General features: G+C 46.5%; 1 protein-coding gene across 2 annotated transcripts in view; it reads left to right on the forward strand.

Annotated features, from left to right (window-relative positions):
• ENTREP2 (endosomal transmembrane epsin interactor 2) overlaps positions 1 to 21,299 on the forward strand; it is a 384,377-nt gene that overhangs the window by 301,713 nt on the left and 61,365 nt on the right. For both annotated transcript variants that reach the window (XM_070053528.1, XM_070053529.1), the window contains one exon: positions 14,865 to 14,999. In XM_070053528.1, coding sequence (XP_069909629.1) covers positions 14,865 to 14,999 — 135 coding nt within the window. The remainder of the gene's footprint in view (positions 1 to 14,864; positions 15,000 to 21,299) is intronic.

Below are 21,299 nucleotides of genomic sequence, written 5' to 3' on the forward strand. Positions count from 1 at the left end.
AAAACCAAAAATTACAAGTATTGTTGAAGACGCAGAGAACTTGAAACTCTGGTGAACTGTTGGTGCAATGTTACCATGGCACAGCTGCGGAGAATGGTGTGATTTTCCTAACAGCCTTAGACAGAACTACATGCGGTCCCGTAATCTACTCCTAGGTGTAGGACAGCAAGGTCTCAATGAGATATTTGCACACCCATGATCCACGGTAGCTGAGAGGTGGAAGCAACCCGGGTGTCCGACTACAGGCGATTCTGGCACGAGCTCCAGCGTGGATGAACCTTGAGAATATTATGCTAAGTGCAATAAGCCGTTCACCAAAGGACAGCTGTTGTAGGGTTCCGCTTACAGCGAGATTCCTTGAGTAGTCAGTTTGTGGAGACGGAAAGTAGAGTGGTTGTCCAGAGGCTGGGGCCAGGAGGAGTGGGAGGTTGCTGGGTACTTCAGCCTTTGTGACCTCATCTGATTTTCCCCTTCCTCCAACCCCAGGAACCTGAAGAGATCCAGTGGCTTGCCTGGGGTCACTCCGGGGCAGACACAACCCTGTCGTGTGTACTGCGCCACCTCCCTGTCCCAGCAGGCTCATCACAGGTCGTCTGGGGCTCCTGGGCTGCAGACACGCCGGCCTCTGTTACTCCCCTCTGCCCTGCGGTGCCTCCCTGGGCTCCAGCATTGCAGCCTCCAGGCCCAGCCTTCCCATACTGCCTGCCTTTGGGGAGTGTCCCCAGGTCACGTCCATCTCGCTTGTGCTCCTGGGTGAGGCTCGCAGGAGCGTCCCACCCCTTCTACTCCCTCACAGGCTGATGAGGGGCAGGTGAGCTTGCAAATGCCCCAAAGAGAGTTATGAACAGGTATGGTGGCTTTGTTCACACAGCTCTGCTGGGTTGTTCCAGTGACCCAAACACCCAAACATGAGATAAATCCGTCAGCTGCCCACACACCCCGATGTTGAGGTCGGGCACTAACGGGGCTTCCAGGATCCTCCCTCGGATGCAGCACCAGCTGAGTGCAATGACTGATGGAAGTGATCTGATTGGCGGTCTGTTCCCAGGGGTCCGTCACCGCAGGGGTGTTTTGTGTGATAAACCGTGATCTGCCACAGAGGAAGCGGTTTCCCATTTATATTCATGAACGCCGAACCTGATTGTGTGATTATGAAATAATTCCTTGCAAGTTTTGAGGTGTTGGGACAAAGCACAGTCTTCCCCGACATAGCGAGGTGTTGGTTCCAGGATCCCCTGTGGACAGAAATCCTAGGGTGCTCAAGTCCCTTCAACGGTGCGGGGAATCGTCTGCATCTAGGCTGTGCACATCCTCCCTTGCCCTGTCAATCATCATCTCTCGGTGACTGACGATACCTTGGACAATGTAATGCTAGGTAAGTAGTTGCTGTCTGCATTGATTAGGGGACAATGACAAGGAAATAAGTCTGCACCTGTCCCATCCAGACACAATTGTTTTCTCAACTCTGCAACTGCTTGATTCCATGGGTGCAGAGCCTGCAGGTCCCAAGGGTGGGCTCCCTCTCTGGAGAGCTGGCTTCTGGCTGGTTGGTGACAGCAGAGGGACACTGCTCAAGCGAAGATCAGGCTCACAAGTCCAGAGGCCACGGTTCTGACCTGGCCCTGGCTGTTTGCCCAACAGTATCCCATGATGTAAACGTGGTGACTACTTGGTTCTAGTATAGCTCTTGGAAGGAGAGAAGAAACCACCACATGGCCCATAAGTTATTATTTGCTTTAAGGAGTTGATTGGACCCTAAACCCCAGGGGCCCTTCTGGAAGTCCATTTGGCCCATTTGTGGGGGTAGACAGCGTGATCTCTCCGTGGGTGCACTCTTGGTGCCCAACACTGTCTTAGCCAGGAAGCAGGCCTGTGAACCAAGCTGTTCTGATCGGGCCTCTTCTCCAGGACCTGGAATCTGCAGGAGGGAGACCGATGGGAGGGGAAGGCCTCCACCCACCAGCTGCACCTGCAGGAGGTGGGGCGTGTTTCAGACCAAGCACGTGCCCTTGGCTGCTACTGCCTGGAGGATCCCTTCCATGGCATCGGTTCATGCGTGTGCATCTTTGACAAGTGATACTTTGTTGAAAGCCATGTATTTGTTTCTAGATTTTAAAATTTACTGACACAAAGTAATTCTTACCCCTCTCATTTTTTAAAATCCCCTCTGCACTTACATGCACGTCCCCTTCCAATGCCTAAAGCTCTCAGGAACATTAAGTCTGCCCAGCTCCTGCAAACACATCTGGGATTCAAGAGCGACAGCCAAGGGGCTCGGCAGCCTCCGTGGCAAGTGTGTCTGCCCCAGTTGCTCTGGCACAGGTCCAGCTGGCAGAGTAGCCCTGGTCTTTGTGCCGGTCAGCTTTGGTTATGAGACTTCATGCTTCTGAGAGTCCGGGTTTGCTCTTAAAAGGACTCCACCTTTCATCTCTAATGCAACCATTTATTTACAATTTCCTCAATATTGTTTGATTTAGGTCATAGTCATTTTTTTATGTGCTGTAAGATTGTAATAGATGAATGCCTATGAAAGTGGCATCTTTTATTATGTAAACTATCATTTTCTCACTGAGTTGAAGTATCTTTTTTTCATCTATTAAGTTTCTGTAGGTAATTGGATCTGTTTCTGAAACTGCCCTATCTCACTAATCTCTCTATTTTTAAGCAGTTATCTTAATGTTTTATTATAGCATCTTAATTTTAATTGAGAGACAGCAAGAGCTCCCATTCACTGGTTCACTCCCCAGATGTGTTCAACAGCTGGGACTAGACTGGGGCTGAAGCCGGAGCTGGGGAGTCAGTGCAGGTCTCCCGTGTGGGTGGAACAGACCCAGCAGCCTGCGCCAGCACCTCTGCCTCCCAGGGTCTGCATTAGCAGGAAGATGGAGTCGGGAGCCAGAGCCAGGACCCGAACCAGGCACGTCGATGTGCGACTCGGGCGTCTCTAGCACTAGGCTGAATGCTCACTCCTGCTCACGGCATCTTGGTGCGAAGTTTGCTGTCCTTCCCATCAGGATCCTTTTTTCAGAGCTCCCTGGGTAATTCTTGCACGTGTAATTATTATTATTCCGGAAGGTCTTTAATGCTGTCCAGTTGCATTCATTGCTCGGGGGTTCTGATGGGCTTACCAGTGTGTGAATGTGAAGTCCTTGGGAAGGGACCCATTGCAAGGCTTTCCATTTTGCATCAGGGTCCTAAGTTGTGGCAAAACTCCAGCTAGTTTTCACGTAGAAGGAATTATTTTAGGACCCCCAGTAGCTCAGAGGGCCTCCGGGGAACTAACACGGAGCTTACGAAGTCAGGAGGGAGTGATGCCTCACATCAAATCGAAGGTCAGCTTTGAGGGAGCCCCCGTCATCGTGCTGGGCCGAGACCTGGGTGACAGCTTGTGGCCGACCCTGGCTCAGGACCCTGCTCCCAGAACCTCCGCTCCTTGCCTCTCTCGGGTGGGAAGTGTCTGCTCCTCAGCACCTGCCCCTTGTGACCCAAACCCCATCAGGACTGGTGCAGGTGTGCTCCGTGGGTGGGGCCAGGCTGCCTGCCTGTTCCCTTGCACCAGGCAGGCTGGGGAAACTGCTTCTGGAGAAGGCAGAGTTTCCCAGACGGGGGTTCTCCAAACCAAGGAGGGGGCGCATGGGTGGTGGTTGGCCAAGCAGAAGGACCCAGCCTGCTTCCCTGACGTCCTACCCTTTACTAACATCTCACACGTAACTACACACGCATCGCGTATTTTCATGTTTAACCTTCCCCTGAGGATTTTGTACTTACTGTTACTGCAAACAGAAAATCCCGTCCTTTTTTGTTTTAAGTGGTTATTACTTGGCCGGCGCCGCGGCTCACTAGGCTAATCCTCCGCCTAGCGGCGCCGGCACACCGGGTTCTAGTCCCGGTCGGGGCGCCGGATTCTGTCCCGGTTGCCCCTCTTCCAGGCCAGCCCTCTGCTGTGGCCAGGGAGTGCAGTGGAGGATGGCCCAGGTGCTTGGGCCCTGCACCCCATGGGAGACCAGGAAAAGCACCTGGCTCCTGGCTCCTGCCATCGGATCAGCGCGGTGCGCCGGCCGCAGCGCGCCGGCCGCGGCGGCCATTGGAGGGTGAACCAACGGCAAAGGAAGACCTTTCTCTCTGTCTCTCTCTCTCACTGTCCACTCTGCCTGTCAAAAAAAAATAAAAAAAAAAAAAGTGGTTATTACTAGACTGTATTTATTATAATTAGTCTAACGAGTACTCCTATTAATTCTAGTCGTTTTTCAGTATAGTCTCTTAGGTTGTTTAGATCTTCACTCCATTTGAAAATAATGAAAGTTTTGTCTTTGCCAATATTTATACAGTTTTTGATATTTTCTTATTTGAGTGCATTAGCTACAGCCCCCCAAACAGTATTGGATCAGGCTGATGGCCATGGAGAGCTCTGTCCTGTCCCTGAGCTTCCTGGAATTGTCTTCAGGGTTTCTCTAGTTACAATGATGTTTGCTTCTCATTGGTGGTGAAAGTCTTAGTTGGTTTAAGTAGTTTTCGCCTATTTTGTTAAGATTTTTAAAAACTTATTTGAAAGGCAGACTGCAGAGGGAGAGACACACATGCACACAGGAGTCTTCTATCTGCTGGTTCACTCCTTACGTGGCCGTAGCAGTCAGGGCTGGGCCAGACCGAAGCCAGGAGCCTGGAACTCTATCCGGGTCTCCCTCCCACATGGGCTCAGCGTCCCCAATACCTGGCCAGTCGTTTGCTGCTTCCCCAGGGGCTGCCTGCTGCAATGTGGCATCTACCACCGAGGCTGCTGCTGCGTCATGAGTTCCTGGTCCTGTTTTCAGGACAGGCCCTAGGACAGTGCAGCTGAGGACTGAGAAACACAGCACGGATTGCTGCCAATCCTGGATTCCACACCTCAAACTCCGCAACGTTATTAACACATGGAGTCCCTTTCTTGATGATGTTTCGACTCGGATTGTGTAGTTTGCCATGAAGAGTAATTTTAATGTTGTCTTGGAATAGAATTCCCTTGCTATAACATCGGATTCCATTACCTAGTATTTTGCTTAGAATATTTCCTTAAATTTTTTTTGACAGGCAGAGTTAGAGAGAGAGAGAGAGAAAGGTCTTCCTTTTCTGTTGGTTCACCCCCCAAATGGCCGCTATGGCCGGTGCACTGCAGCCAGTGTGCTGCACCGATCCAAAGCCAGGAGCCAGGCACTTCCTCCTGGTCTCCCATGCAGGTGCAGGGCCCAAGCATTTGGGCCATCCTCTACTGCCTTCCCGGGCCACAGCAGAGAGCTGGACTGGAAGAGGAGTAACCGGGACAGAATCCAGCGCCCCAACCAGGACTAGAACCCGAGGTGCTGGCTCCGCAGGCAGAGGATTAGCAAAGTGAACCATGGAGCCGGCCCCTTTAAAATTTTTAAAACACACTCATGCATTCATCCATTGAAAGGCAGAGAGACTGGGAGAGATCTCCCATCTGCTGGTGCCTACAATGGCTGAGGCTGAGCCAGGCTGATGTTGAAAGCCAGGAACTCAATCCCACTGCCTCCCTGGGTGTGCATTAGGAAGCTGGGATTCAAACCCAGCACTCCAGTGTGGGACACAGGCATGCTAGGCAGTATCAACCACGTTGACAAACACCTGCCCCTCTACTTTTTGGTTGAAAGGGGAAACTAGCTTTTGGGTTTTTTATTTTGAAGGGAAGAGTGCTGTCTTTTTCACAGTTAAGATTGTGTTAGCTTCATCAAGACAACTGGGGTGTTTTCTTCCTCGTGATCTGAAATTACGTAAAGACATAGAAACTATCTTTTATCTTTTCATCAAAGATAAAAAAAAAAGTAAACTCAGCTTGAAATACCATTTGGGGTTTTCCTATCTCTTTTATGGTTATTTGTCTTTAGGTTTTCTACATTTTTTCTCTGTAGTTTAATCGTTTATATTGTCGTAGGAAATTACTCATGTCCCTTTAGTTTTTTTAAATGTGTAATCTCTCACATGTCTATATTTATAGCTCCTCTCTCATTCCTAATGTTGCTGCTTTAGATTTCCTTTAAAAAAAATCAATCCCTCCAGGGGTTTGTCAATTTCATTGGTATGTTCCAGAATCAGTTTTGGGTTTATTCAGCCTAATATCTGTATTTCATTCATTTCACCCTTTATGTTTGTTGAATGTCTTTTTTCTGTTGTCTCTTAGTTTGTTTTTGTTCTTTTCTTCCTTTGTTTTACATTTTATTTCTCTTCAGTTGAGCCTGTATGTTTTTTTAAAGACTACAAAACACCTACAGGAAAATGCACAAAACAAGCGTGTGTGGCTGTGTGCTGTAGCACAAGGCCAGTCTCCGTGTGGCTCCACCGCTGTGAAAGAGAAGCAGCCACAGCACCCCGGGGCCTCCTGTGCACTCCCTTTCTTCACCTCTCCGTTTGCACTGAAGATAATCGCCGCCCTAACTTGTGATGTCAATAGCTTTGCTTTCCTTTAGAGTTGCACCCACTGTGCACGCCTCCCTGAATACTCCATTGAGTTTTATCTGGCTTTTCTTTAATTCAGTGAAATGGAGACATGTCATATTTATTCTTTTGTGTCTGGCTTTTGTACTCAACGTTACAGTGTGCAATTTGTTCGTGTTTCACGTGGCTGTGGTTCCTCCGCTTTTGTTGTTTAGAAGCTTATCCATTCATGCTATTGTTGGTGGACTTCAAGTTCTTTACTGTTTGAGGCTGTATTGAGTCATGTCACCATGAGCGCTCCAGTTTATAGTTTTTGTTACCACTGCACAAGTTTCTGCTGAGTGTTTTCATAGAATTGGAGGATCTGTTGGGAATTACTGGACTGGGTAGTGACAGTTGAGTGTCCCTCATCTGAAAAGCTTGGTACTAGAAGTGTTTCAGGGGCTGGCACCATGGCTTACTTGGTTAATCCTCCCCCTGCGGTGCAGGCATCCCATATGGGCGCTGGGTTCTAGTCCCAGTTGCTGCTTTTCCAGTCCAGCTCTCTGCTCTGGCCTGAGAAGACAGTAGAGGGTGGCCCAAGTGCTTGGGCCCCTGCACCACATAGGAGACCAGGAAGAAGCACTGGCTGACCATAATCCCATCTTTTTTTTCTGGTGATAGATTTTTTTTCTTTTATTTAGTAAATATAAATTTCCAAAGTACAGTTTATGGATTACAATGCCCCCCCCATAATATCCCTCCCACTCGCACCCCTCCCATCTCCCGCTCCCTCTCCCCTTCCATTCACATCAAGATTCAATTTCAATTCACTTTATATACAGAAGATCGATTTAGTATATATTAAGATTTCATCAGTTTGCACCCACACAGAAACACAAAGTGTAAAATACTGTTTCAGTACTAGTTATAGCATTACTTCACACTGGACAACACATTAAGGACAGATCCCACATGAGGAGTAAGTACACAGTGACTCCTGTTGTTGACTTAACAATTTGACACTCTTGTCTATGGTGTCAGTAATCTCCCTAGGCTCTAGTCATGAGTTGCTAAGGCTATGGAAGCCTTTTGAGTTCGCTGACTTCGATCTTATTCCAGCAGGGTCATAGTCAAAGTGGAATTTCTCTCCTCCCTTCAGAGAAATGTACCTCCTCCTTTGATGGCCCCATTCTTTCCACTGGGATCTCACTCGCAGAGATCTTTCATTTAGGTCTTCTTCTTCTTTTTTTTTTTTTCCAGAGTGTCTTGGCTTTCCATGCCTAAAATACTCTCATGGGCTCTTCAGCCATATCTGAATGCCTTAAGGGCTTATTCTGAGGCCAGAGTGCTATTTAGGACATCTGCCATTCTATGAGTCTGCTGTGTATCCTGCTTCCCATGTTGGATCGTTTTCTCCCTTTTTGATTCTATCACTTAGTATTAGCAGACACTAGTCTTGTTTGTGTGATCACTTTGACTCTTGGACCTATCAGTGTGATCAATTGTGAACTGAAATTGATCACTTGGACTAGTGAGATGGCATTGGTACATGCCACCTTGATGTGATTGTATTGGAATCCCCTGGCACGTTTCTAACTCCACCATTTGGGGCAAGTCCAATTGAGCATGTCCCAAATTGTACATCTCCTCCCTCTCTTATTCCCATTCTTATATTTAACAGGGATCACTTTTCAGTTAAAATTTAAACACCTAAGAATAATTGTGTGTTAATTACAGAGTTCAACCAATAGTACTAGAACAAAACAAAGAAAAAATACGAAAATGGATAAAGTATTACATTGTACATCAACAATCAGGACAAGAGCTGATCAAGTCACTGTTTCTCATAGTGTCCATTTAAAAGATTTCTTTTATTTATTTGAAAGACAGTCAGAGAGAGGTCCTCCATCTGCTGGTTCACTCCCCAGATAGTTGCAATGGATGGAGCTGTGCCGATTCAAAGCCAGGAACTAGCAGCTTCTTCCGGGTCTCCCACATGGATGCAGGGGCCCAAGGACTTGGGCCATCTTCTACTGCCTTCCCAGGCCATAGTAGAGAGCTATATCTAAAGAGGAGCAGCTGGGACTAGAACCAGCACCCATATGGGATGCCAGCATTTCAGGCCAGGATGTTAACCCACTGCACCACAGCACTGGCCCCTTATGTAATCCCATTTGTGAATTTTGGCTTTAATTGCTTGTGTCTCTGGAGAGTTTTCCAAGAAGTCTTTGCCTGTGCCAATGTCTTGCAGGGATTCCCCAATGTTCTCTAATAATTTGATGGTGTCAGGTCATAGATTTAGATCTTTAATCCATGTCGAGTGGACTTTTGTGTAAGGTGTAAGGTAGGGGTCTTGCTTCATTCTTCTGCATGTGGAAATCCAGTTTCCCCAGCACCATTTGTTGAACAGACTGTCCTAGCTCCAGGGATTGGTTTTAGCTCCTTGGTCAAAAAAGTTGGTTGTAGATGTTTGGATTGATTTCTGGTGTTTCTATTCTGTTCCATTGGTCTCTCCATCTGTTTTTGTACCAGTACCAGGATGTTTTGTTTATAACTGCCTTGTAGTATGTCTTAAAAGCTGGTATTGTGATGCCTCTGGCTTTGTTTTTGTTGTATAAGATTGCTTTAGCTATTCAAGGTTTCCTGTGTTTCCATATGAATTTCAGCATCATTTTTTCTAGAGCTGAGAAGAATGTCTTTGGTATTTTGATTGATATTTCATTGAATCTGTAAATTGCTTTCCGAAGAATGGGCATTTTGATGATATTGATTCTTCCAATCCATGAACATGGAAGATTTTTCCATTTTTTGTATCTTCTTCTATTTCTTTAATGTTTTGTAATTCTCATCATACAGATCTTTGACGTCCTTTGTTAAATTTATTCCAAGGTATTTGATTGTTTTTATGTCTATTGTGAATGGGATCGATCTTAGAAGTTCATTCTCAGCCTTGGCATTGTCTGTGTATACATTGTTGTGTATTGATTTTATATCCTGCTACTTTTCCAAACTCTTCTGAGAGTTCCAATAGTTTCTTAATGGAGTCTTTTGGATCCCCTATATATAAAATCATGTCATCTGCAACTAGGGATATTTTGACTACCTCCTTCCCAATTTGTATCCCTTTTATTTATTTTTCTTGCCTAATGGCTCTGGCTAAAACTTCCAGGACTATATTGAATAGCAATGGTGAGAGTGGGCATCCTTGTCTGGTACTGGATCTCAGTGGGAATGCTTCCAACTTTTCCCCCACTTGATACAACACTGACTGTGGGTTTGTCATAAATTGCCTTCCGTTGAGGAATATTCCTTCTATACCCAATTTGCTTAGAGTTTTCATCATGAGAAGGTGTTGTATTTTCTCAAATGCTTTCTGTGCATCTATTGAGATAATCATATGGTTTTTGTTCTTCAGTTTGTAAATGTGATGTCTCACATTTATTTGCAAACGTTGAACCATCTGTGTATCCCAGGGTTAAATCCTGCTTGGTCTGGGGAATGATCTTTCTGACGTGTTGTTGGATTCAGCTGACTAGAATTTTGTTGAGGATTTTCGCGTCTATGTTCATCAGAGAAATTGTAGTTCTCTTTCTCAGTTGCATCTTTTCCATGTTTAGAAATTAAGGTGATGCTGGATTCATAGAAAAAAATTGGGAGAATTCCTTCATTTTCAATTGTTTTAAATAACTTGAGAAGAATTGGAGTTAGCTCTTCTTTAAATGTCTGGTAGAATTCATCAGTGAAGCAATCTGGTCCTGGACTTTTCTTTGTTGGGAATGTCTATTACTGATTCAATTTCCATCTTGATTGTGGGTCTGTTTAGGTTTTCTCTGTCTTCATGGCTCAATTTAGGTTGGTTGTATGTGTCTAGGAATCTATTAATTACTTCTAGGCTTTCCAGTTTTTTAGCATACAGCTCTTTGTAGTAATTTCTGATGATTCTCTTTAGGTGTATATATGGTATCTGCTGTTACATTTCCTTTTTCATCTCTAATTTTATTGATTTGAGCCTTTTCTCTCTCTCTTTTTTTTAGGCCAATGATGTGTCAATGTTGTTTATTTTTTCAATAAAAGCCAGCTCTTCGTTTTGCTGATCTTTTGTATTTTTGGGGGGGTTTCAATTTTGTTGATTTCTTCTCTAATTTTAATTATTTCTTTTCTCCTTCTAATTTCAGGTTTGGTTTATTGTTTTTCTAGATCCTTGAGATGCATTGATAGCTCATTTATTTGGTGCCTTTCCAATTTCTCGATGTAGGTACCAGTTGCTCTAAACTTTCCTCTTAACCCTGCTTTTGCTGTATTCCATAAAATTTTATATGTTGTGTCGTTATCTTCATTTCCAGAAAATTTTTTATTTCTCTTTTCATTTCTTCTATGACCCACTGTTCATTCAGGAGCATGTTGTTCAGTCTCCATGTGTTTGCATAGGTTCTAGAGATTCCTGAGTTGTTGATTGCCAGCATCATTCCATTGTGGTAGGAGAATATGCATGGTTAGATTTCTATTTTTTTGAATTTGCTAAGACTCACTTTATGGCCTAGCATGTGGTCTATCCTAGAGAAAGTTGCATGCACGGGTGAGAAGAATGTGTGTTCTGCATCTGTAGGTTGAAGAGTTCTGTAGCTATCTGTTAGGTACATTTGGTTTATAGTGTGGATTAACTCTAAGCTGTTTCCTTGCTTTTTTCTGTCTGGTTAATCTGTCCATTACTTAAAGTGGGATATTGAATTCCCCCATACTATTGTATTTGATTCTACCTCTCCCTTTAGATCTCTTAACAATTCTTTTAAATAGCTAGGTGCCCTGTAATTGGGTGCATATACATTTATAATAATTACATCTTCCTGTTGAATTGGTCCCTTGATCATTATATAGTGCCCTTCTTTGTCTCTTTTAACAGTTTTTAACAGTTAAAGGCTATTTTGTCTGATATTAGGATGGCTACGCCACCTCTTTTTTGGTTTCTGTTAGCATGGAATATCTTTCTCCATCCTTTCACTTTCAGTCTGCATGCATCTTTGTTGGTGGGATGTGTTTCTTGTAGGCAGCAAAAAGGTGGGTTTTGTTTTTTTAATTCATTCAGCCGGTCTGTGTCTTTTAACTTGAGAGTTGAAGCCAGCTACACATTCAAGGTGACTATTGATAAGAAACGAGTTTGACAGTTTTCCAAAAATATTCTTATTTTTTACTTTGGATTTCCTTTGTGCTTCTACTGGGAGATTTTCTTCCTTTACTTTCTTTCGTAGTGATAGCCATGTTTCTGTGTGCAGCATATTCTTAAGCATCTTTTGCAGGGCTGGATGAGTGGTGACAAATTCTTTCAATTTCTGTTTGTTATGGAAGGTCTTTATTTCACCTTCAATCATAAATGAGAGCTTTGCAAGGTATAGTATTCTGGATTGACAGTTTTTTTCTCTTAAGACTTAGAATATAGCTCACCATTCTTTCTTAGCCTGTGGTGTTTCTATTGAGAAGTCTGTGAGTCTAATTGGAGATACTCTGAAATTAATCTGGTGTTTCTCTTGTGCACATTTTAGAATCTTTTCTTTATGTTTTATGGTGGTGAATTTGATTACAGTGTGTCATAGTGAAGATCTTTCCTGGTCATGTCTATTAGTTCTATGTGCTTCATGTACTTGGATGTCTCTTTCCTTCTCCAAACCTGGGAAGTTTACTGCTGGTATTTCACTAAAATGCCTTCTAATCCTTTCTCTTTCCACACCTTCAGGAACTTCTAGAACCCATATGTTGGGTTGTTTGATAATATCCTGTAGATTACCACAGTAATTTTTAGTTTTCTAATTTCTTCTTTTTTTGTCTGTTTAATTTCCTGTGCTTTGCCTTCTAAGTCAGATAGTTTTTTTCTGCTTCACTGATTCTGTTGTTAAAAATTTCCACTGCATTTTTTATTTGTTCTATCAGATTCTTCATTTCCACAATTTCATTTTAATTTCTCTAAGATCTAAATTTCGTGGGAGAAATTTTCTTTCAAGTTATGTACAGATTTCATTAGTTCATGCATTTGCTTCTGATTATTTCTATGTAATATTATTAATTTTTTTAATTCTCCTTCTGGCATTTCTTCAATTTCATCATCTTCACATTCAATATTGAAGTGCTGTGTTCTTTGGGGGCGTCATGTTGTCTTCCTTATTCTTGTTTCTTGAATTGGTGTTTGTTATTTGGCATTTGTGGAGATACTTGTTGGTTTCTTCTTTGTTTTTTCCACTGTGGTGGCTTTATCTTTATACTATGCCTCTGTAGATTATTGGAGTGTCTGCTTTCAGTGAGTACCTAGAGGCATGTGGTAGGTGTGGCCAGGGAGCTCTGTTCAGTTCTCCAGGGTGAAGGGCATGTCTAAGGTGACACACCAGGTTTGGCTTGGTAAATCTCCTCTGGTGTTTTTTTTTTGTTTGTTTGTTTGTTTGTTTGTTTTTTTAACCAGCAATGTCCCTTAACAGGTAACCAGGGAGCCCTGAGTGTGTGGAGCCTCCCACAGTGACTGTGCAAAGTCCCAGCCACACTGTGGGTCCTCCCACACAGCCTCAGTGTTTTCACAGTCCTGGCTCACAAGCCTCCCACAGTCACGAGCACCCAGCCCCCGTCAGTTCTCCCCACCAGACTCAGAGTCCCCACTCGGCTGGTTGCTGTGCGTGGACACGAGCTGCCACAGCTATGTCCAAAATGACACCTGCTCTCAATTGGCTTGTTACAGGACACTGTTGCAGGGAGATTGGGGAGAGAGAAACGAGCCCCTCCTTTCTTTTTCTCCTCCAGTTTTGTGGGTACACTATCCCCATGGGGCTCCAAGCCAGATTCCCTCTAGGCTCTTCCTGTGGCTTTATCGCCAGTGGCTTGGGCTGCTGCAGTCTGGTCTCACCTCACCCTCCAACGCTGGTGTGTAGGCTCTTGGTTGCTGGAGTCCCAGGTTGTTTGCATCCACGCCCTCCATGTAGGTCCACTGTGTCCCTCTAATCTGCTTAGAATTTCCTCTGCTGTTTCTCCCTAGCTCTTCCCTGAGACTGCACTCTTTCCACTTTTTTTTTTTTTTAACTGTCTTCTAGACTAGAGCAGTGAGCTCCCTCCCTACTCTGCCATCTTAATCCCCCTGCTAATTTGCCAAGTTTTAAAATGCAGTCTTGTCCTAGATACTTTGTTTCTGGGCATTTTAAAATTAGGAACTCAGTTTCCTGAATAACAATAGGGCTTTCACCGCAGGACTCTGTATAAGGGGTAACATGAACAAGCTACAGAACCCAGCCTAACAACGCAGATAAAGGGGATTAGCTTCTCAAAAAACCACAAACTGCTGTAGTAACCACAAACCGAGACAGATTGTTCCGGTAGGATGAGCTTGAGTTCACAGTGGCGGGATTTTTCTGATAGACATTTGCACATTGAGATAACTGCAGTGAAGCATTTTGTATGTTATTGTAAAGTGGGACACTTCCTAGTTTAAGTAAAATCATTTGCCTCCTGTCATTTGCCCTTCTAAAAACCCGGTGTACGTTTTTGCATCTAGGACTCTGTTTTCCTTGTGTGTTTTTGTTTCTTTAGACAGAGGGAGAGGGTGAGTTCCCATCTGCTGGTTCACTCCTTCCGTACCTGCAGTGGCTGAGCCAGGTCCCCAGTCCAGGTCCCCAGAGGGGTGATGGGGGCCCCAGCACCGAGCCATCCCTGCTGCCTCTCGGAGAGAGCGTCAGCGGGAAGGAGGCGTCGGCAGCTGGGACATTCTCAGCATCGCCTTTGCCACTGGGCCAGGTGCCCACCCCTTAATTTTTTATTTTAAATCCACTTTGTTCTCAAAGCCGGACTATGTCCCGTGTTCTCATTGTCATGGAGAGTGCCGTATTCCCTTTGTCTAAAATACTTTCCAAGTATTTGTCTAAAATACTTGGAAAGTATTTCTGTCCTCGCATGGATTTTAATTTTTCAGGGCGTCGTGTTTGATCAGCACGTACCAAACGTCTCCTGCCGGCTGGCATGGTGAGCACTGTGATGCCTGCGGCTGAATACAAGGAGGGTCCAGCAGAGGCAGGGTGGGAGAGCCAGGCCAGGCCTGGGGGATGGAGCGGGAGCTGGGTCTTGACAGATGAGTAGGAGTTTGATAAGCCAGTGAAGTGAGACAGGGAATTTCTAACCGTAGGGGAAGAATAATTGGAGGTGCCGTGTGCATATAAACAAGTAGGAGTGATTTTTCAGGGTCTTTTTTTTTTTTAAATCTCTGTCATTCATCTGAGTTTTTCTGTGACTTCTAGCTTAGCTATCTGCAAATGCTCTTTGTATTTTGTAAAATAGAATTTGAAGTCTTCTTGATGGGGTTCTCCCCGGCCTTGCTAAACAGAAATCGTTTCTGCTTTGTTCCTTAATGATAAGGAACACGCTCTGAACCGTGTCGCTGCAGCGCGAGGCCGAGCGCCCACTAACCGTGAGGTCTGTGTGTGTTCTCCGTCCAGATCAAGTTCGACAGCGTGGAGGTGTGCGTCTGCTGTGAGCTGCAGCACCAGTCGTCGGGCTGCAGCAACCTCGGGGAGACGCTCAAGCTGAACCCGCTGCAGGAGAACTGCGACGCCGTGCGGCTGACCTTGAAGGTGACCCCTCTGGGCGCGCGCATGCCTCCGGGGCCTCGCAGGAGGATTTATTAGTAGACATCCCTTTCAGCTCGTAATTCATCGGAGAAGGTGCAGTGCGAGGGGTGGGGGTGGGAGAGCTTCTTGAGCCTTCTGAAGGTGTGGCTTTCCTGGATGGGATTCCATTTTTACCATTTCATTTTCCTGCTAAGTAGGCTCTGAGCGGTTGAAAAGGGTCTTTGCAAACGAGGCTGTGATGCATTGCACCGCTTCTCCGACAGACAGGTTTGCAATAGCATCAGGGAACAAGGGGGTATTTATTTTCCTTTTTAAAAGGTATTTGGACAAAGAAACCTTAAAATCTCCTGCAGCAATCGATTCTCAGGGAAAAGCGTTCGATGTTTTTTTAAAAATGACGTGAGACAATTGTTTATATTATTCCTCCTTAAAAAAATCATTTCAAGTTTTTTTAAGTTCCTGAAAACCAAAATTAGCCACTTAAACATACACGTGAACAGTTAGCCCAGTTCTGGGGGAAAACTGTGCTGGGACTTTTTGAAAAGACACCGGCATGACCAAAGGAACTCTTATCCAGTAGTAGAACTGTGTTTCCGGTATGGAGGGAGCTCTTGAATGGGTGTTGGGAATTGAGGACCCCCTGGAAGCTGGAGATAAAGGGGCGTGGCCCTCTGGAATTGCACACCCCTGAGTTGTCTCCCCTGAGCAGACAGGACCGATTGGCAAGCAGGTGAAACCCCAGAAAACAGTTTCTAATGTCCATGGCGGGGAGGGCTCAGCCCCCAGCACCTGCCTTTTCCCATGGAGCAATGGTCCATGTTCAGGGGTCTCAGCAGCCCTGCTGAGGGACAAACCCAGAAATGCAGAAGTCCTCCAGGGCCTGTTACGGTGCTAACCGCCTCTAGCTGTCTCGTGGGGCGTGTTTTTGCTGGGGCCTACACGGGGTCAGTGCCCACAGCCCACGTGGTCCCCGAGCACCCTCGGAGAGGTGTGCACAGCCTTCCTCACCCCGAGGAAGTCTGACAGCTGCTCAGTCACCTCTTCCACGGGGCCGTTTTCTTTCCTTACAGCAGCCCTCCCCTTATCCACTCTGGCCTTTCCAGTTCCGTTAGCCCACAGTCAGCGGCACTCTGAAAATACTGGACGGGAAGTTCCAGAGAGAAAGTTTGTAAATGTGAAATAGATTGTTCTATTTGTTGCTTTCACTACCATTCATTAGTGTTCATCTCTCACTGTGCCTGGTTTATAAATTAAACTGTCCCAGGTATGTATGCGTAGGACAAAACGCGGGATAGGTAGGGTTTGGTTCTCCGTGGTTTCAGATACGCACTGGACTGGGGTGTCTTGGAGGGCCTCCCCTTGGGTAAAGGGATGGGTCTGTGTTTACCAAACAGAGCAAGACAGTGGATGGTGATGATGACAGTGCAGCCACTCAGTCCTTGGAAAAGCTCACAGATCCACCAGGGCACCTTACGACTCTGGAGCCACTGCGTGTGGGATGCAGTGGAGGTTGTGAGAGGCCTCCCGCCCCTGCTTGTTGGGGTGGGGTATTTCCCACGCTCCCCCGAGGCCTGCGCTTCTCCCTGACGCCTGGACTCAGTGCCACCTAGGAACCGATTCCAGACACTGCTGTTTCTAAGGGTGCAGACTCGGGTGAGGGTGCTTGGTGACCTGTGGTCTCGCCCTTCCCCACACTGTAAGTGCTGGACAAGAAAACCTGTTGGAAGAGGGTAGCCACAATGGCACAAAGACGAAGACGTTGGAGGGAAGGTGTCCCAGTCAAGACGGGGGGCCGTGGCTGAATGGCTCAACCCAGCTGCCAAGGACAATGGTAAGAGTTGAGGCAGAAGGGAGACTACACCAAACCTCTCATCAGTGTGTGTACCAGAGCTCGGGACTGTCGCAGCTGTGGCATGCGGCTGAAGGAAGCGGGATTATGGTTGAGGGGGAGTCCAGTCCAGTGGTGTGGAAGCAGCAGCAGTGGCTTAGCTGTTAGGGGAGGGGGCAGCTTGTCTCTGCCCCCTGAGCATCTGTGCAGGAGGCGGTGGCCCTGGAGGGCAGGGTGCTGAGTTCATCTGAGGTCAGGAAGACGGGCACTTTTGCAAGTGAGCGTCTGTTCATTGCCGCCCTCCGGCCTTCTTGTGCTGCGCAGTTGTCTTGGCTATCCTGGTTCCTTTGCATTTCCACACAGGTTTTAGAATTGGCTTCTCTTTTTTGAAAGGCAGAGTTAGAGAAGAGGAGATACAGAGGGGGAGAGAGATCTTCCATCTGCTGGTTCATTCCCCAAATGGCCACATGGGCCAGGGCTGGGGCAGGCTGAAGCCAGGAACCTGGTGCTTTTTCCAGGTCTCCCACATGGGTGCTGGGGCCCAAGCACTTGGGCCATCCTCTACAGCTTTCCCAGGCACACGAGCAGGGAGCTGGATCGGAAGTGGAGCAGCCGGATATGGAACTGCTGCCCCTTTGGGATGCAGGCATCGAAGGTGGAGGTGAACCCTGCTATGCCACAACATCATCTCCAAGACTCAGCTTCTCAATTTCTGTGAAAACCCAGCTGGTACTGTGATGGAGAGTACATGGAATCTGCACATTATTTTGACTAGAATTAGCATAGTCACAGTATAGGCTCCATTTATTTATGTCTTTTGCTTCACCAACAGTTCTTTTTTATCACCAGTGTTGTGTAGTTTTCAGTACATAGATCTTAACATATTTTGTAATGTGTATTTTTAACTTATTTTACATTTATTGGTGTTATTTTAATGGTACTTTAAAATTGTCTCTTGGTCATAAGTAGGCTATAAAAGTTGATCTAGGTAAACTCACTGATTTATTTTAGTAGCTCTTTTGCATATTCTTTTTTTAAAAGATTTATTTATTTATTTGAAAGTCAGAGTTACAGAGAGAGAGGAGAAGCGAGAGGGGCAGGTGTCTTCCATCCTATGGTTCACTCCCCAATTGGTTGCAAAGGACAGAACTGTGCCAATCCGAAGCCAGGAGCCGGGAGCTTCTTCCAGGTCTCCCACATGAGTGCAGAGGTCAAAAGACTTGGGCCATCTTCTACTGCTTTCCCAGGCCATAGCAGAGACTGGATTGGAAGTGGAGCAGCCCGGTCTTGAACTGGTGCCTGTATGGGATGCCAGCGCTTTAGGCCAGGGCATTAACCCGCTGCGCCACAGCGCTGGCCCCCTTTTATATATTCTTGTGGATTTTTACTTAGATAATCGTGTGATAAGCAAATACAGGCAATTTTATATCTTCATTCCATAGTACTCAAGTGTAGAAACAGAGAACCAAAAAGAGACAGAGACCATTAGATACAGATGCATGAAAGTTATTTATTAGAGGAATTGGCTCCCATGTTTAAGGAGACGGCGATGCCCCCTCATCTGCTGTGCACAGACTGGAGACCTTTGGATGCTGTGGTGTGGTTCAGTCCAGGTCTGAACGCCTGAGAATCAGGGGCTTGTGGTGCAGCTTGCAGGCCAAGGTCAAAGGCCTGGAAGCCTGGCGTGGGAGCCCCTGGTGTGAGTCCCAGAGTCGAACGCGTTGAGAGCCTGGAGCTGATCTGCGGGGGAGGGAGAGCAATCATGTTCCAGCTCTAGGAGAGAGGGGAAACCTAACCCACCCTCTTTTTGTTCTCTCTGGGCTCCCAGCCAATTGCATGGTGTCTGCCCTCCTTGGGGGGACGGTGCCTGCCTTCCCGCTCATCCACCAGCTCACACATCCATGTCCTCTGGAAGCATCCAGACACACCCAGAAATTATGTGTTACCAGTTCTCCAGTAAGGTGGTACTTGAAATTAGCCATCACACATTCTAGTCTGTGTGCCTCTGAGTTCTTTTTTATTTATTTATTTATTTATTTGAAAGAGTTTTAGAGAGAAAAGGGAGGAAGGAGGGAGAGGGGGAGAGAGAGATTGAGGTCTCCCACCCACTTCACTTCCCAGATGGCTACAACAGCTGGGACTGGGCCAGGCCACAGCCAGGAGTCGGGAGCTTCTTCCAGGTCTCCCACATGAGTAGCAGAGCTCAATCACTTGGGTCGTCTTCGGCTGCTTTCCCGTGTCATTAGCGTGGAGCTGGATCGGAAGTGGAGCAGCCGGGACTTGAACCAGCGCCCATACAGGATGCAGGCGTTGCAGGTGGCTTCTTTACCCGCTATGCCACAGCGCCAGCCCCACCCCCACCACTGACTGGAACCTCAGGCACAGTGTTGAAGAGGTATGGAGAGAGCATACCTTCGTGTCCTGTTCCTGATTTTAGGGATTAATTGTACTAAGAACTGTAGGTTTTTCATAGATGCCCATTATCAGGTTGTGGAAGTTCGTTGAGTTTCTACTGTAATAGATGTTGGATTTTGTCAGGGTCTTTCTCTGCATCTGCTTAGCTGTTCCTACACAAAGTCAGCCTAATAGTTTCTCCCTTTTAGGTATGTGGTGGTCATTAGCACTGTTTTAAAGTATTTCTAGGGGCCGGCACCGTGGGGCACTAGGTTAATCCTCCGCCTGTGGCGCCGGTATCCCATATGGGCGCTGGTTCTAGTCCCGGTTGCTCCTCTTCCAGTCCAGCTCTCTGCTGTGGCCCGGGAAGGCAGCGGAGGATGGTCCAAGTGCTTGGGCCCCTGTATCCGCTTGGGAGACCAGGAAGAAACACCTGGCTCCTGGCTTTGGATCGGCGTAGCTCTGTCCGTTGTGGCCATTTGGGGAGTGAACCAACAGAAGGAAGACCTTTCTCTCTGTCTCTCCCTGTCTCTCTCTGTAACTCTACCTCTCAAAGTATTTTTTAAAAAAAATTTCTAACGCTGCACTCTCCCCTCACATACTAAGGTGGTACTTCCTAGCCCCCTTGTGGTTGCCGAAGGCCATGTGAACAAAACCTCTCCGTACTTCTCCCACACTGGAGTATCTGCTATGGTGTGAGAGTATGCAGAGCTGTGTTTCTCTGTGGCGCAGTAACTGGCAAATCATAGACGGTGGCTGCACCCCCAGCCTGAGGCACTGCAATGAGCAGGCTGTGACTCCCACGTGGGATGCGTAGTGCGGATAAATAGACTTCGGTGGCTGTGACCCGCTGGGGTTTGGAGGATGCTTGTAACCACGTCATAACCTAGCCCAGCCCCTCTGGTGGGAGGCCCAGGTATCGACGGTGTTTTCCAGTGATCAAGGCCTTTGCCTTTGCTATGTGTGTCTTGGTGCCGATCAGTCTCCATCGGTTTCCATGTATACAGTGTATCCTTTGGCCCGAGACTTTGCATCTTGCCCCGTTTCAGCAAAGCTGCCTGGAGCCACGTACTGGAATTGATTTCTGTTCTGAGGGAATGGTGCGCTTCTCTGTTCACTTTCATCTCTCTCCTAAGCGCTTTCCTCTCATGTTTGGACTCCGACTTTCCAGCCCCTTTTGCGCAGTTTCTGCAAAGCTTCTCTTCCTAGCTGTGCTGACCTTGGTGACTTAGAGTTGACTTCAAAAAGTCTGTGGGAAGATGAAGTTAAAAGATAAGTTTATTTGGTACAAACTTTTTTTTGAAATCCTTGCACAGTTTTTTTTTTTTTTTTTTTTTTTCTTTTTTAAAGCACCTGAACTTTTGAAGACCCCTCAGGCTGCCTTTTCCTCCCTGCTCTCTCTCTCTGTGACTTTGGACTTGGCAGCTCCCTGGCCCTGTCACTTATTCCTCGAGCCCTCCTAGCTCTGGTTTTAGCTCGGAGGTAACAGCAGCCTTCTCGGATGGAGCCTTGGGAAGGTTGTACAGCTTTTCGGATCTGTTCTCTGGGAGGCGTGGCTACGTCAAGCTTCCAAGAAGCTCCCTAACCCTTCACCGCCAACTTGGGCATCATGCGCTATTTCAACAGGCTCCAGCTGACGTGAGATTCTCTGCCTCCTGCTCTTAATTATAAATACTTCTTCCTCTTGAGAGTCATGTAGATCTGAGTGCCATATTATCTAGTTTTCTCATAATTTGTGGTACATTTTTAATATCATTGCTCTTTTTTTAGATTTATTTATTTATTTGAAAGGCAGAGTTTAAGAGGGAGGGAGGGAGGAAGGAAGAGAGGTCTTCCATTTGCTGATTCACTCCCCAAATGGCTGCAATAGCCAGAGCTGGGATGATCCAAAGCCTGGAGCCAGGAGTTTCTTCTGGGTCTCCCATGCGGGGGCAGGGGCCCAAGGACAAGGGCCATCTTCTTCTTCTTCTTCTTCTTCTTCTTTTTTTTTTTTTTGACAGGCAGAGTTAGACAGAGAGAGACAGGTCTTCGTTCTGTTGGTTCACCCCCCAAATGGCCACTATGGCAGGCACCCTGCGCCG

Source organism: Oryctolagus cuniculus, chromosome 12 (genome assembly GCF_964237555.1).
Source record: "Oryctolagus cuniculus chromosome 12, mOryCun1.1, whole genome shotgun sequence".
In the NCBI taxonomy this organism is placed as follows: Eukaryota; Metazoa; Chordata; class Mammalia; order Lagomorpha; family Leporidae; genus Oryctolagus; species Oryctolagus cuniculus.